This window comes from Empidonax traillii, unplaced genomic scaffold, assembly GCF_003031625.1.
Source record: "Empidonax traillii isolate 1590-97213 ecotype Southwest subspecies unplaced genomic scaffold, ASM303162v1 scaffold881:size300156, whole genome shotgun sequence".
NCBI classification, from domain to species: domain Eukaryota; kingdom Metazoa; phylum Chordata; class Aves; order Passeriformes; family Tyrannidae; genus Empidonax; species Empidonax traillii.
Window position 1 is genome coordinate 70,039 of NW_020956074.1, and position 16,629 is coordinate 86,667.

Genomic DNA, 16,629 nt, shown 5'->3' on the forward strand with positions numbered 1-16,629 from the left:
GGTGGGTGCTTTGGGGTCCCAATGGATTCCCCCATCCCCCACCCAGGTAGTGCTGCAAGGATGGCCCCTCTGAGAGGAGCCAGGCAGGGCTGGGAAGCCAGAGATGAGGCACTCCCAGTGCCTGCAACCACCTGGGAGAGGAAGCTGGAAAGCACTGTATGTGTTACCCACTGCCCTAAACAGATCAGGGAGCTAATTCATGATTCCACAATCCATCTCCCTCCAGAGAAACCCACACGCCACAAACAGGTTCTGAGTTTTTATTCTTTTATCCCAAGTTAGCAATTACTCTTCTCCTCACACAGCTTGCCTTAGGGTAGCACCAGGCTCCCTGCTGCCTGCACAGCCCCCCTGGCAGCAAGGAATGCTGCTTAACATCCTCCATTTCAGGAATTGCCTCCTCAGGGAAACACTCTCGTAGAAAATTCCCAGCCCCGTGTCCCCCTTGTCTGCTTTCACACCCCTTGGAGCCTTTACACCTGGGCTCCTGCAGCACCTTTCCTGGGGCCTCTCCTTTTCCTTCCCTCACAGCCTGCCCAATCTTCCCCCTTTTCCCAGGCTCCCAAGCACTGCAGTCTAGTGGAGGTACCATCTGAACCCCTCCAAACCCATTTTTTCCACCCTAAGACTGAGCAAAGCCAGACCTAAATGTGTGTAGTCTCCATCCAGCCGTGTCCTGCAAAGCCCACCCAGTTCTGAAGGCACTGCTGAGCCAGAGCTTCCCTTGCTCTCCAGGGGCTCCCAGGCCCTTTCCCTGAGGGTTTTTTTGAGGTCTTTTTGCCTTAAATTCAAAGGACACAGCACTGATAGCATGGCTGGAGGCACTGCCAAGGCTAGGGAGGCCCTGGCACTGCCCACCATTCCTCCACTGACAGGGAATGAGAGACAAAGCACAGAATACTCTTCCCAGCACAACCTCCAGAAATTCTGAGGAATTTCCAGGGATGCTGCCTTAGGAGAATTAGCTCCACCTCATCAAAATTCTTCAGGGTGAAGCTCCTGCAGCCTTGTCCTGTACCTGGCACCAGGTGCCACGTGCACTACGGCATTTGCTAAAAAATGAAAAAAACAGTGTGTTGTGGTGAATTTAGAGTCAAACACGAGCAGAGAGCAGCATCCCCAGCACACAGGAGCTGCCAGTGGGGCAGAGGCACATCAGACAGGGCCACACCTGCCTGCTTTTGGCCACTCTCTCAGCTCCCAGAGGCAGGGCCTGTTCCTGCACTGCCTGTCCTTTGAAAATGCCCACCCTGGAATGCCCTGGCAGAACTATTTCACTGAAAGTGGTGAGGACCAAAGCTTTGCACCACAGCTCCAGCTGGGATGTGGTTTCTTGTGCCCATCTCCCATGGGGGACAGAGCTGTCCCTCAGCTCCTGCTCTGCTATCCTGGCATTCTGCAGCTTGCCAGAGGCATGGGAAGCTCAACAATCCCGAGCTCTTCCTTCTCTCTCAGGTACTTCAAGGGGAACATCTGCCCTTGCAGCCACTGCCAGCGCTGGGATCTTGGCATGGACAAACAACAGTCTCTGCTACAAAGCATTTACCACAAAACCAAGCTTTTGGGGATGGAATTAATGTTTAGAGTAGGCAGGAGGGGCATAGCCAGGACCAGGAAGTTATTCTGTACTACCTCCTGCCATACAGAGGGGCTGGGGGAAAGGGGTGCCTTTTAGTCGGGGGGTAACAATTGTTTGCCTCTCTTGTACCCTCTGTTGTTGATATTGTTGCTGTTACTGTTGGTTTTCTTATCTCACTGCTGTTCCCAGTAAATTGTTCTTTACCCTTTGTGCCTCCAGTTCTCCTCTCCATCCCACCACAGGATGGTTGGGAGTGTTTCAGGGGGAGCAGTAAATTGGAGAATTCCATTCCTAAACTACAGCACCTGATCACAAACAACCCCTGAGGAGGGCAAGAATCTGAAGAAAACCAGGGTGGGCTGGCTGAAGGAAGAGGTTTTGAAGCCCAGCTCTGGGATGGCAGCAGAGCAGACATTCCAACTAGGAACAGAGCTTCACTGCAGCTTGAAGAGCCAAACCTTACAACCTTCCCTCACTTCACCCCTCCACAACAACCTGTCTTCCTCGTGGCCTCAGACACATCCTCTGTGCCAATCCACGTGGTGCAGGAGGAGCCAAGGGCAGATTTCAGAGGCGGTGGGGAGGCTGGGATCTAAAAATAGATAATTAATTGATTGCTGTGTGTAACTGTCAGCTTTCTAACACCACACCGCCCTGACCAACAGAAGGGCTGCAGGACTCTTCAGGCAGATAAAATATCTGAGCTTGGAGCTTCTCCTCCTAACCCAAACCTTCCAGTGTGAACAAGGATCCTGGGAGCCCAGACAGCAGTCAGGCCCAGAGTGCTGCTGGTTGTGTCCTCTTCTGCTGTCCCCTGTCCTCCTGTGTTTTCTCTGGTGGCCGAGCCCTCCTGCCAGGCCCCGTGGGCAGTGGTGGCACTCGCAGAGCAGCGGCGTTGCCGGCACGGCGCTCACGCTCCTTCAGCTTCCGGGTGGAACAGTCACCCGACGTCAGTGTCCCTGCAGCACCCCCAAAAACAGGACAGTCACCCCTCTGTGGGACACAGGGAATTAAGGGTTTTCCCATGGGAAAACCAACCAGAGGGCATGTGAGGACTAGTTAAGAGCCCAGCCCTGGTGGTGTGCTGTGAGTGAGCACCGGGATGTGCAGTGAGGGGAGATGTCCCTCAGTGCCACAGCCTGTCCCTGGGGATGATAATTCAGTAATTCCCACTCACCCTCCTGCTTTGTTACGGCTCTGGCCAGCTGGGCTCGCTCTGCCCTGGGGCTTGGAGCCTTTGGAGGTTTTGAGTCACAGTCTGCAGAGCTTTTCCTGAGGACAAACCAAAGGCAAAAATCAGCGTTAGGAACAGGGAATAACAGGCTGCACTCAGCCAACTGCTGTGCTGTCTTCCTGCTGCCTGCTCCCCTGCAGCTTCCAGCATCCATAAAAACAGGGTGTCTCTCTGTCTGTGGCTGGGACAAGTTCCTGTCATCAGGAGGACAGGACACAGGCTTTGGGAACCACTTCCCAAGCAGCTCTGACCACTGGGCAGGAGATGCAGAGGCTATCTCTCAGCCTGGGCCTCTCAGCAGAGGATGAGGCAGAGCCCAAGATCTGCAGGGAGAAAATGCCTGCACCAACTTCAGAGCCTGGAGACTTCCCTGAATGAGGAGGGATTGTTGGGTCCTTCTCAATTACCATTCTAAGCCATCACAAAGCCAGGCCTTCCCTTGGCACAACAGTCCCTTCACCTGCCCAGGGTCCTTCCCTCTTACCCATCTCTTCCACACATTCCTCCAGCACAGCTGACAGCTCAGGCAAGCTCAGGGACTTCAGGGAAGGTGGCCACCCTTCCAGCACTGCAAGCACAGAAACACACAGTTAATCCATCTGCATGCTCTCTGTGACAGGGCAGAGACAAGGGGTAGGTGTTGCTGGGAAGCATCCACACCCAGAGTGGCTCCAGTTTGGAATTCTGAGTTACACAGGAAGAGTGCTGGTACTGCCCATGCCAAACTGAGGGGGTTTGCTGACAATTCTACCACTTTGGAATTTATGTTTTTACACTGTCTGGGTCATATTTAAAAATCTCAGAGATTAGGTGTAGTGGACAGAATTCAGCAGGATCTCTGTCTCACTTTTAAAACAGGAAGAAGCAGGACCACAAAGTCACAGATTGGTTTGGATTGGAAGGGACCTTAAAGACTCCACCCCCTGGAGTGCTCCAACCCCATCCAACTCGGCCTCGACCATTGTCAGGGATGATTTGCTAACTCCTTGCAATAAGGAGCTGCTGACCAGGCCTACTCAGAGGCGTCCAGGTGTTTGCCCCACAAACTGAATGGGACAATCCCCCAAACTGGGACAAGGGAACCAACCACAGCTTCTGATTCAGCCCCTGCTCCAGTACACAGTGCAGTGACACACCTGAGGTGCAGCCAGAGACCCACAAAGCAGGGCTGTCACTGAACACCTGTCTTACAGCTCTGCATTTCTATCCACAAGCACCTGCCAGACCCCTCAACTTCCCACTTGTTGAGAACCAAAAGCTGCAGTTCAACTCCCAACACCCCGAGTGCTAAAGCACTCGGGGTGTTGGGAGTTGAACTGCAGCTTCCCCTGAGCACATTTCACATTCAGTGCGAGGGTTTGGCTCCTCATCCATTTCCAACTCGCTGACTTCACCCTTTCATCAAGGAAAGACAAGCGTGGGGCTGGCTGGCTCTGGGGCCTCCTGCTGCCCCCTCCTTGCCCCCCTCTCTGCAGCTGCAGGTGTTCCTCACCTGGGCGCTCGCCGGGCCGCCGACTCTCCCCGGTGTCCAGCGCGGTGCTGCCCACGCGCTCCGGAACGAGCCGGGAGGACAGCTCTGCCTGACAGCTCCTGCCAAACAGGACACAGCCCATCAGCAGGACACAGGGACTCTCCTGGGAACATGGGTCTGTGCCTTATCTCCACCCACAGCAATCTCTGCCTCACTCAGAGAGGAGCTGAGGGGGGACTGGGGTGAGCAGGAGGAAGCCCAAGCCAAGGGCTGTGCCTGGTTGGTGTGAGAATCAAGACCGATCCAAGGTTTTTGATGGGCGAAGGAAGTGACCTCAGGACAGGCAGCAGACAGGCACAGAAGTTCTCTGGCTGTCATCACCATCCCATGGATTCAAGCAGTGTATCCTCAGAGCATGGCAAGGCCCTTCTACCAGGCAGCCTCAGCTCCTCAGTCAGGGAAAAAGCCAAGCTCTTCCTCTTGCAGGTGGGAATATTGCTCTGCTGTCCTTCTGGATCCAATCCCAGCTCAGTGAGCACACTCTGCTGGGCTACAGTTCATAAACAGCAGGATTAATGCCACCTTCAAGGATGTACCTGTTCTATCAGTGGACAGAACAGGGCCTGTGACAGGAGTCCACCACAAAGGCAATAAAAAAGTGTGTCAGGAGGTGGGGGTGAATGGACAGGGCAGGATTTTCTGCTGGGCGTCAGACTTGCAAGGAAAGTGTTCTTCACTAGCAGGGTGAGTCCTCTGAGAGGGTTTGGAAGTTCACTCCTTCCTGCATTCACCTGATCACCCTGGGTAAGCACAAAGCCCTCAGCCTTTTGGTTCCTTCGAGTTGAAACAGGAGCACCCAGCACCCCCAAGAAGTCAGGCCACTTACAGCTCAAACATCTGACTAGGGCTTCACATCTGCTCCCATGGCTGTGGCTTTCCACTAGGGAAAGTCAGGCAGGATCCAAAACGGGTTCAGGTTTCATTCCAGGTGAGCTCTCCTGCCTTACCCTAAACTTCACCTGTAGGACTGCCAATACGACCCCAAATCCCATTTCCTGGTAACCTCAGTGTCATTTCCTGGGAATCACTCACTTGATCTGATCCAGCAGGACTCCAGCATCCTTGGTGATGGCCTGAGCCTCTCTGAGCTGGCACTGGATGGCATTCCAGGTCTCATCCCGCTCCATCAAGCAGCTCTCAGCCACTGCACGCAGCTTCTGCTCCTGGCACACCTGGCCCTTCATCACCTCCACCTCCTCACACCTCTGCAGCAGAGCAGAACAGGGGGTTAGCCTGGGATTACTGCACATCACTCATTCCTGCTACTCTGGCATGGCTCTGAAGTCATTTGAATGGCTTAGGCAACCAGATGGTTCCTTTCCAGCGGGAAAGGAGGCTGGATAAGGCTTGTACACTGAGAACAGGTTCTCTCCATAGCAAGCCCAGCCCCAAAATTACAATTCCGCCTTCCTCTCCATTTACAAATATATTCATTAGGGCAAATTTCCCAAACCAACACACTGATGGCTGCACAACTTCACCATAAAAATGACATTGCTCGAAAAGAGTAGGGATTCATTTCCTGCTCCTGGTTCCCATAGTTCTCAGCTGGGGGGGAAACAGACACAAAGGCTTCACGAACACAGAGCACAGAGGATAAGGAGAATCAGAGGAAACAGCCTGAAGTTATGCCAGGGGAGGTTTTGGTTGGATATTAGAAAAAGATTCTTGCCCCCAGAGGGTGGTTGGCACTGAACAGGTTCCCCAGGGCAGTGGTCACAGCCCCAAGGCTGCCAGAGTTCAAGAAGCATTTGGACAGTGCTCTCAGGGACAGGGTGGGATTGTTGGGGTGTCCTGTACAGGAGCAGGAGTTGGACTCGGTGATCCTGATGGGTCCCTTCCAACTCAGCACATTCCATGAGCTGCTAAGCTGTACCTGTGCTGTTACCTGACCTACCCCACACCAAGCGTGTCCCCTGAAAGCCCTGGCCCGGGGTAAGGGAAAGGACATCAGAGGCACAACATAAAAACACACCAACGTGTGTTTGCAGCGTGTGAGGCCCTGAGCAGCTCCCAGCAGGCTCACCTTGTGCAGCTGAATGGCCAGTTCCTGCATCTCAGCCTCCAGCCGGTCGGCATAGGCCAGCTCCAGCGCGTCGCTGGGCGGCCGGGCACTGCTGTGCCAGCGCGCGATGGCTGACGTCATCTTCCTCTTGGGCCCAAACAGCCTGGGGGACAGGGGAAACACGCAGGCATCAGGCCCTGCACCATCTCTCTAGGCCAAAAGGGAGACCTCATTACAGTTACAACTTCCTCGTGAGGGGAAGAGGAGGGGGAGGCACTGATCCCTCCTCTGTGGGGACCAGGGATGGGACTTGAGGGCATGGCCTGGAGTTGTGTCAGGGGAGGTTTAGGTTGGACATCAGAATGAGGTTCTTCACCCAGACAGTGGTTGGTCACTGGAACCAGCTCCCCAGGGCAGTGGTCACAGCACCAAGGCTGAGTTCAGGGAGTGTTTGGATGATACTCTCAGGCATGTGTGTGACTCCTGGGGATGGTCCTGGGCTTGAGGAGCCCCTTCCAACGTGGCATATTCTGTGAGCGGCAGGAGTGTGCTACAGCCAAGAACTGGGGGGTATCAAAAGGGAGTGGAGGCAGCCAGAAGAGCAGCACTCACTAGCTGAACTTTCCTGACCAGGTTTGTAAGGGGTGAGATGAGAACACCATGACAAACACTCACGTGATGCCAATTTCCTTCAGATCACTCTCTGTCAGGGTCAGGAAGATCCGCAGGTCAACGTCTTGCTCCTCAAACACTTGCAGATACTTCAGGCACCCAATTTGCTCAAGGAATGTTGCCAGGTCCTGCAGCCCATCCAAAACAAACTTATTTATACCCTCACAAACAAAAAGTATTACCATTTCTCTCAATCATAAATATCTGCTTCCTCATGTTGCTGTAACACCTTCCTGGGCTGCAGCAGCAACCACAACTTCCCCTGGTTCCCTGCCCTTTTCCACAGTCACATAACCAGGCAGGATTGGACTCTCTGCTGCAGCCATGGCCTCTTCTTGCTAGAGAAAAATGACACACCAACATCTACCCCAGCCCACATCGCTGCTAGGTTTGGTAGCACACCCACAGGCCTGTAAGGTCTAGAAAACCCCTCCAAGCAAAAGCAACACCTAAATAAACAATTATCTGTACGAGAAATTGCTGTTTGGCAAGCACTGAAGTTTGGGCAGAGGTTTGGAATCAAAGGTGTTTTGGTGACAACTTCCCTTTTATCCAAGAGAGCAGCTTAGGCAACGTTGGAAAAGCCTCCCACACCTGTGAGAGTGACAGAGGCTGTGTGACTGACTGTGTGCAGTTACCTGGGGCCCTGTGTAGGCAGGGGGCTCAGGAAGGACCACATGCTGACCAGAGCCCCCAGCCTTCCCTGAGCAGTGGCTCCACTGGCTGTCACTGTTGCTGTAGCGGTTCTTGACCTTAAAGCTCTTGGCTTGTTTCCGACTTGGGGGACTGTTTGCATGGTCAGAGTCCTGGAAAAGAAACAAAACACCCGCAAAAGCCCAAGGATGAGTGTGCAAAGATGTCAGGATCACTAGTACAGACTCCTTCAAGCCCTAAGGGCACTTCTATACATCAGCTCCAGAGCTGCCTTGAACCATGTGAGCTGTGAGTTTAAACCATGGAATAACCTCCAACCTCTTCCCCTTCCTTGGTTTTCTTGTCCCTGTATTAGCCCCTTTCCTCACCTCCCATGGAAGTAGAGTCACAGCAGGCTGTGTAAGGGTGACAGCACTGCCAAGCTGAAGGCAGAGAAGGGATAACTGAAGGCACTACCTCATTGCTTTCCAAGGAGCCTTCACTGCTGACTCCCAGGGCTCTGGTCAGGCATTCGCTGCTGCTGCTGCTGCTCCTGATGGTTCCCAAGTTGTTGTTGGAGAAAACATTATCCTCTGTAAAGGAATAGGGAAAAAATGTTTAAGGTCAGCTTCAACTTCCTACATTCTGTTTTTGATACACAGTTGCCAGCAGAACCTCCTGGAGGTGTAAGGGAAGGAGAAACCCAGAGCAAGGCTTCATATGCATCACCCATCATACAAGACAACCCTGAGAGAGAAATATCACATCTGATCCCAGATGTTAATCTTTCCCCAAGTCTGTTTAGTACCACAGACACCACTGGACACAGCTTTGCTCCACCTCCTTCACACCCTCCTTCAGATCATTTGTACACATTGATGAGATCACCACGCTGAGCTTTGTCTGCTGTAGCCAAACCATCCCAGCTTTCTCAGCCTTCCCTCAGGAGAGATGCTCCAATTGCAACATCTTAGTGGCAAAAGAACACGCAAGCCAAGGGCTGGACTCCCATCCATGTGTGCACTGCAAGCTGGACCCTTTTCTTAGACAGTGACCTACCCCGGCTGCTGCTGCTCTCCACATCCTGCTCATTGATGGGAGAGGTGACGTCCCGGTTCCGGATGTCCCCTCCTTCACAGCTGCCATCGTCACTGAAGGTGACATAGCCCTGAGGGGGCACCTGCTCTGTGTGCAAGAGGAAGGGAGAACACGCTAAGATTAGGATACAGGTTAGCAGGGAGGCTCCAGCAGAAAATACAACCACTGAGGGATTTCAAAACAAGAGACTCTCTTCTCAACTGGAAGGTTTCATTCTAAAAGGCACAGAGAAAACCTGAGAAATGCAGTTCCCTCACACAACCCCCACAGCAGCTGTACTTCCATAGCTGCACTGAAAAGAAGTCAGAGGAAACAGCCTCATAACAGAGATGCACCTTAAATAGCAGTTTTCAGCATTTCTTCACACCCAAATTTTATCAAAGGGCAAAAGCACCTGCTTAATAGAGCAAGGTGCCAACTGTGTCCCATCCCCAGCCCAGCCCACCCTGCAAAACCAACCCCTCTGCAACTGTGCTAGAACACCAGGAGCATCCCACTGTCATTTAAGAAGCTCACAGTATCATTTGATACAGACAGTGCCTGTGGGACAATACATATCTGGTTTTGAGAGAATGAACTGATCTTTGAACATCCTTTTGAAGTCCATATCCTTTGCTATTTCAACCAGGTAATCAACCTGACAAATAGCTGTGACACACACAGGAACACAAACTTTACACCACTGCATCCAGGGATTGAAGCCTGACTTGGTATTGTCTCTCTCTTGGTCTATTGCAAAGGTTTTGTAATCTCATTTTTAGCAGCATTTCAAGCATCAGGGAAGGCAAAAAACTGACAGGTCCAGAAGCAGAGAGTTCACTTTCATGATCAGTGATTTCCTGGCCTGTGTGACCAGCTCTGTCAGCAGCTTGAGAAGGACTCCAACTTTTGAGCCTGCCTCAAAAAGGGAAGCTGGGAGGGGAGCAGTCATTGAGGTAGGAACAGGGAAGTGTCCCCCTCATCAATATCCAGCCTTGACAAAAGAATTCAAGGGGGTTTCTTTCTAAACCAGAGACTGGACAGTTTTGTATGATGGTGTTCACTACCTCTGTTCTGTACACACATGAACCCCAAACGAAGAGAAAAACAATTGCTAGCCCAGAAAAACCTCAGAGGACTCTCAGTCAGGCTCCTGACTCCTCTCACCATAGCAAGACAGCTTCTTGCAGCCCATCCCAACAGCTGTGATCTTTGCCAAAGCCTGGGGCCCGTCATGGATGCTGGGACCCTTCATCCTACGAGCAGGTCTCTGTCTCTGGGGAGCAGAACATGATTCATCTGAGGAACTCAGCTCTTCGTATTTTCCTACAGTTCAAACACATGTTGTTAGCAGCACAGTAATTTACCTGCTTTAGTTGCTACCCATCCTAAAAATGCAGTGGAAAGCAAAAGGAAAATGTTAAAGAGGGAGGGTGAAACAACTAAACTAGGTCAGAAAAGGGATAGCAGACAAAAGTTAATGGATTCATGGCTCTTCCATCCTCAGAAATGCTGGAATTTCCAGCATAGAGCAACTAGCACTACCCCATACACACAGTAATATGCTTTGGAAACATCAAACACCTCCCTTGAGGTTCCATCTTAAAATGAACAAGGTAAAACATCTGTTACCTGGACCCCTGCAGAAGACCTTGGGCACTGGGGCTGCATGCAAATCTATCAGTCCCACAATCTTTGGATGTCCATACTTCATGGCCAGTGTCCGTGCTGTGGCTCCAGTGTTATCTCTGACATCTGCCTTCACTCCCTGGAGAAAAAACACCAGTTTAAATCCACAAAGCAGAGGGCACTGTATAAAAAAACCCCAGGATTGTCTTGGTTCCTCCATCAGAAATACAGGCTCACCTTTGACAGACAGTTCAAGCTCCACTAATATATTGATGCCTTTCTAGTTATCCACAGTGTCCCCAGTGTCCCTGAATGCCAAATAGCCCAGGTACATGGATTTTGTGCATGGGGAACTTGTTTATCTGGGAAGTGTTTTGTATTGCTACCTCCTTCTGGTGGACAACTTAAATGGGATGTTAAAACCAAATTGTTTAAGAGGCATGCATGCTAATAAAGCTTTTGGAGGCAGAAGATGCCCACTAGCCTGAGCATGCAAGCCTGTACACACAGTAGAAAAATCACAGCTTTAGCTGTTTCCTAATTCGGTCATTATTCAGTTAAATCTGGACAATCAGGCCTCACTCCTGTTCCTGCAAGGCCAGTGTAAAATCACAGTACTAGTCTGCAGAAAACAGAAAGCAATCCTGGAAGTCTGAGGCTTCAGATGTGACTGTCACCAAGGATCAAACATAACACTGCAAAAAAGGCTGGTGTCAAACTTGTGGTTCTTCCTCTGAGGGCTGGAGGCAGAGACTTTGAGCTTTACAGACAACTGTCATGACACTCACGTGATTGAGAAGGTACTGAACAATTATCTCATGGCCAGAAGCAGCTGCTTCCATCAGAGGTGTGTATCCATACACTGGCTCCCTGCAGAGAGAACACACACACGGACCAGGATAATCACAGCTGAACTGTGCTGCAGTTACTGCCATACCCCAACACAACATCTCCATCCCTCCACCTTTGCTGGTCATAAACTCTATCAAACACTGGCTCTTCTACTGCACTCCATTCTATCCCAGAAAAAACTCCCCAGGGGGATTCAGTGTTACTTGACTGGCTGCACAGCAACAAATCCAGCTGCAGATCTGCCTTCCAGAGGCAAAATCAGTTTTACAGGAGCTAATAAAGCAAGAACAGCTTGTTTAAACGTACAGCAGTTCCCAAGGCACGGGAATGCACTGCACACTTCAAAAATCAAACTGCACTCTGAGTATACAGAAAATTCAACAGGGAGACTTGCAAAGCGCACTTGTGTTCAGAAGGCATTGCACCTTCTGCTTTCAGAGTTCTGCTCATAATTAAACAAGCAGTAAATATAATTTCTCTTGATCTTAGTAATAAATAAACAGTGACAACATGGGCAGACCACCATTCAGTGTACAGTTTGTCCTTGTGTCAGCTGTGCCACATGTCCTAAGGTACAGGGGAAGACAAAAGCAGGTGTCTGTGTTGGAGTATGTTTATGTGCCCACTGTTGCTTTCACATCTGAAGGAGAAATGACAATAAAATGACAGATTCCTCCTTACTTGCAGTTGGCGTTTGCTCCATTCTCCAGTAAGAACTTGACCATCTGCTGGTGCCCAGCGCTGGTGCAGTGGAACAAGGCAGTCCAGCCATGAATGTCCTTCATCTCCAGCTCTGCACCTTGCTTCAAGAGAAGAGACAATGTCCTTTACTGCACCCCCTCTGCTCGGGCTTTTACTTCCCCTCTGTGCTGGGACACCAAGAGTTTAAATCCCTGCACGAAGCTGAACTCACAACAGAACATTTAAACCACGTGCTGTGGCTCTACCTGTTGGTTATGGGATACACACCTGTAGAAGGAAGTAAGCAACACTCTCGTTCCCACAGCTGGAGGCCAGCATGAGTGGGGTCTGGCCTTCTGGGGTTGGGATGTTCACGTTCACTCCGGCTTCCAGCAGCAGGTGCACGATGTTGTCGTGGCCGATGTAGGAGGCATACATCAGTGGAGTCCAGCCCCCACAGTTCCTCTGGTTTAAATCCAGGTCTCCACTAAATAACAAAAGGAAAGAAGTCAGATGGACTACTGGGGTTGAGCTGTAGGTCACAGTCAGCTTCTCTTGCTACCATCACTGCACTGAAAAAAATTCTAGCACTGAAGCCTGCATGGAATTCCTTCCAGCTCTAGCACAACTTCCACCAAAGCACAGAATCATGGAGCAGTTTGGGTTGGAAGGGACCTTAAAGACCATCTTGTTCCACCCCCCTGCCATGGGCAGGGACACCTTCTGCTAACTCACTAAGGAAATAATCTTTATCAGCAGACTTGCCCCTGAAACTTTGTGCCCCAGCAGCCTTTGGCAGTTGCAGGGACGTGTCCCTGGTGCGCTGACCGGGGTGGCACCGGCGAGAAGCACACCTGGCACAGGTAAACCCCAGAGCTGTGCCCGCCCCAGCCCCTCTCACCGCTGAATGCACTCCTGCACCACTTCATACTGCCCGACGGACGAGGCCGTGTGCAAGTCCAGAGGGACGTCCAGCTCCTCCCGGCACATCATCCCGGCCCCGTGCCACATGGACAGGCTGCGGCTCAGCAGCTCCGACTCGCTGGCTTCGTCACTCAGCTCCGACATCCCGCCCTCAGGAACCAAAGCAAAGCACAACACTGAGCTCCTGACCCCCGTTTTCCATCCAACAAGGCATCACCCGCTGGAGCTGCAGCTCCAAGGTGCCACAGGCTCAGCTCAGAGCTGTGGTGGTTCCAATTCCTACCTCTGCTCTGATCCACTCCTCAGCCCCAGGCGGTAACAGCTGCTGAGAAGATTTTGCTGGAAGTTCTCTCTTGCTGCAGGGGACTCGGGGATTCAAATACACTGGAAAAATAAAAGGCAGTAATGCTAAACTGCACATCTTTCAAATACTGTATTAAGATTTCGGAAGCACTGGCTTTATTTCCTTCCCTTCTAATCCGAACATGCCCAAGGCAGCTCATCAAGAGAAGACTAAACACCTATTTAAGATGCTTAGTGTATACAAAAGCGTGTAATTCTTGCTCTGCATGTTTTATAATGCAGAGAGAGAATTAAGAATGCACGTGTCAGACATTCCTGGGTTTTTTTCCAACTCTTACATTACAGGATGGCCCTGCTTAAATTAAGACACAGTCACTAATAATGACAACTGCCCACTGCTCCTGAAAGTGGTTCATGTCACCTAAACAGGGTTCACACTTCACTATCATCAGGCTGTAAGAATGCTTGTACCACTTATTGTTTCAGCTCTTCAGGTGCAACCCAGCCCTATCTGTGTGAATCCTGGAAACTGCTGAAACACTGGGAGCAGCAGCAGCTGCCCATTCACTGTGGGAGCATGCCCAGCGTTCTGCAGACACAACTTAATTACACAGTGCCTCCAGTTCCAGCACTACCTGCAAGGTTTATTCCCAGCCTTAGGGAGCAATCACAGATTAATCACTATAACCACTCACAGGAGTGCTCCTGTTTGGCACTCTGTAAAGAGCTGCTCAGCACAGCTGCATCCATCAGCTGAGGCCCTTCAGCTGCAGCTCCAGGCACGGAATCCTGGAATGCTCCAGGTTGGAAGGGACCACTGGAAATCATCTCACCCAACCTCCCTGCTCAAGCAGGGTCTCCCTGAGCACATTGCTCAGGGCTGTGTCCAGGTGGGTTTGGAATATTTGCAGGGAAGGAGATTCTACGACCTCTCTGGGCAGCTTGTTCCACTCAATCCCATGGGAAGTGCTTTCCCCTCCCTGCAGTGTCATTGCCCACCATGCAGCATTTCTGGGGTTTGCTTGGTCCCACTACATAATCTGCTGGGCGGCTAAGCCAACATAAAGAAGTCTTTCCTCTTCCTGATAATTTCTTGACAATTTAATTCCTCAGATTGATTCATTCTGGGGTCAGGCAAATGCCAAACCTGGCATTGGTGAGGAATAAAAGAGAGCAGAAACAGGCTTTCCAGGGGCAGCTGCTCTTTAGATTCCCTCAGTGGCAAGTTTTCACACCCATACTTATATTTTCTGATCAGCTGTGAGTCTTTGTCTTGGAAACACCAGATCCTTTTCTTACAACATAAGAAAGCACCTTTAATTCCTACCTCTTCACTCCCCACTTGGACCCTTTCTCTCACACCTTCCTTTTCTTCCCCTCCTTCTCCTTTGGCTTGTTAAGACTAAAAAAGCACCATCTATTCTACTTAATCAGCTGGTGACAAATGTTCCCTTCCTTAAGATACCTGCAAAAGCACTTATTTTACTTAATAGCAGCTGTTTGTATTACAGTGGGCAAACCAGAGCTCTCAGGCAAGAGCAGGGCAGAGCACAAATGGAAGGCCTGAACACCCCAAAATCAAAATACAAGTAGACAGGAGTGGATTTAAGTGGATTGTAAAGAGGAAGATAGAAATGTTTCTTACTACAACAGATTAAAGCTGCTCCTGGAAGGCAAAAAGGCATGTGAAAGGAGGGAAAACCCAGGGCAGTTTGTAGAAGCACATTCAGATGCAAGTGAAGCTCATTGTCTCTGCAGCCCTGCTTATTAACTGGATACATTAATTAGAAACCACACAGGTGTTTGGTGTTTGTCAGAATCAGCCCCACTCAGGTACAAGTTACCAACACAACCCTGGGGAGGTGATCACAGTCCACAAGACAATCCTGACAGGACAGACAGGTTATGCTGGACTTCAGAATATTCAAGGCACTCAGACTCACTCCCACCACCACCATGCTCTGCTTTTTTATAACTCTCAGATTTCACCTCAGACTGAACTGGAGCCTGATGTCAGCTCTGTAAACACCTGAGCACAATCTACAGAACAACAGTGATCAGAGCCCTCAGGGCTGAAATGAAAAGACCTGAAGTGAAATGAAATCAGGGTTGCCTGGTCCCAAGAGGAGATGCCTGGAGGGGACATGTGACACAATTGGCTGCTGCAGAGAGCAGGACAGAAATAACCCATTCTTTGTGGCAGGGTGAATATCACGGTGATGATCATATCAAATGGTTTGAGCTGGAAAGGTGCTGTCCCTGGTCATAGAGAGCAGAGGTCAGAGCTGCCCCTCCTGAGGAAGCTGCAGACCCTGATGAGGTCTGACCTCAGTCTCCTCTTCTCCAGCTGAACACACCAAGTGCCCTGAGCTGCTCCTCAGACCCTTCACCGTCCTCACATCCCTCCTTTGGACACTCTCCAATAGCTTTAGAACCTTCTGATATTTCAGCAACCAGAACTGCTCACAGGACTCGAGGTGAGACTACACCAGAGCAGGAACACACTCCACTTCTGCTCCTTAGTTCTATCTCCCCTAAATCCACCGACAACCTATTGGAGGGAGTAAGAAGCCTTGTTACATCCCTGTACAGGTACAAAGAGTTGTTACCAGCTCAGCCACAACAACAAGAGCCAGAACATCTCATCTTTGCACTGCACCATCTGCTGACTGCTGACACACCTCACAGCTGCAGGAACCACATCAGGTTCCAGACGGTAACAGTGTGACAGAAAGTATTCCTGGACGCGTCACACGTGGGTTCAGCGCTACTGTTGAAAAAAACATCAAGTTCTTGATCTTTTAAAGCATGGACTCAGCGATCTGAAGATATTTTTTCCAACCTCACTAATTCTACCACGAGCCCGGCATTCTCGAACACGTTAAAGCACACAACGCAATCTCAGAAAAACGAGATAGGAGGCACGAGAGCACTTCAGGCGCAGCGTTAGGGAGCACATATCCCACGGCAGGGCAGGCGGACACGGCCCCGCCAGGGCTGGGCTCGGGCAGTGCTGGGGTCACTCCACGAGGTGCCTGCGGAGGGCCCAGCGCGGTTGGAGCCGCCAAAGCGGCCTCTCCACGGCCGGTACCGAACGCCCCCCCGGCAAACGGCTCCCAGGCCCGTTCCCCGCGCACCTCCCGCGAGGCCCTGCCGGGAACGCGGCCTCAGCCCCGCGCCCCCCCCGGCTCAGCCAGCGGCTCGGAACCCGCTGAGGCCCCACCGAGACCGGAGAGCGCCGGGGGACCATCTCCGAAGGGCTGCACCCTCCCCGCTAACCCAACCCGGCCCCTCCGCTCCCTCACCTGCCCCGGTGAGCGCCTCGCCGGACCGGGCCCCGCGCGCGCAAGGCATGCTGGGAGCGCCCCGCCCGCCGGGGCCGCGGACCACAACTCCCAAGAGCCCCCGCGGCGCCGGGCGGGGCGAGGGGGTTGGGGCTGGCGGTTGTAGCGGTAGAGAGGAGCTGTGGCAGCCCCGCGATCCGTCGGTGCTGCCGCTCGGCTGTGCCC

At 51.6% G+C, this 16,629-nt stretch overlaps 1 protein-coding gene across 4 annotated transcripts; it reads right to left on the reverse strand.

Annotated features, from left to right (window-relative positions):
• Window positions 1-1,774: 1,774 nt before the first annotated feature.
• On the reverse strand, window positions 1,775-16,500 carry ANKS3 (ankyrin repeat and sterile alpha motif domain containing 3). 4 transcript variants are annotated; one of them, XM_027902474.1, is made up of 18 exons: window positions 16,426-16,500; window positions 13,101-13,201; window positions 12,795-12,967; window positions 12,182-12,380; window positions 11,894-12,015; window positions 11,149-11,230; window positions 10,364-10,499; window positions 9,899-10,057; window positions 8,714-8,839; window positions 8,132-8,247; window positions 7,660-7,827; window positions 7,025-7,149; window positions 6,371-6,512; window positions 5,377-5,549; window positions 4,306-4,403; window positions 3,298-3,381; window positions 2,757-2,851; window positions 1,775-2,538 (listed from the first exon to the last, which is right to left on the reverse strand). In XM_027902474.1, exons 1-17 carry the CDS (start codon window positions 16,472-16,474, stop codon window positions 2,769-2,771), a joined length of 2,136 nt encoding a protein of 711 aa, XP_027758275.1. In that variant the 5' UTR covers window positions 16,475-16,500; the 3' UTR covers window positions 1,775-2,538; window positions 2,757-2,768. The 4 variants fall into 4 exon arrangements, with proteins under 4 accessions (XP_027758275.1, XP_027758278.1, XP_027758276.1 ...); XM_027902477.1 differs by lacking the exon at window positions 16,426-16,500 and adding an exon at window positions 16,344-16,363; XM_027902475.1 differs by lacking the exon at window positions 16,426-16,500 and adding an exon at window positions 15,963-16,083.
• Window positions 16,501-16,629: the final 129 nt, after the last annotated feature.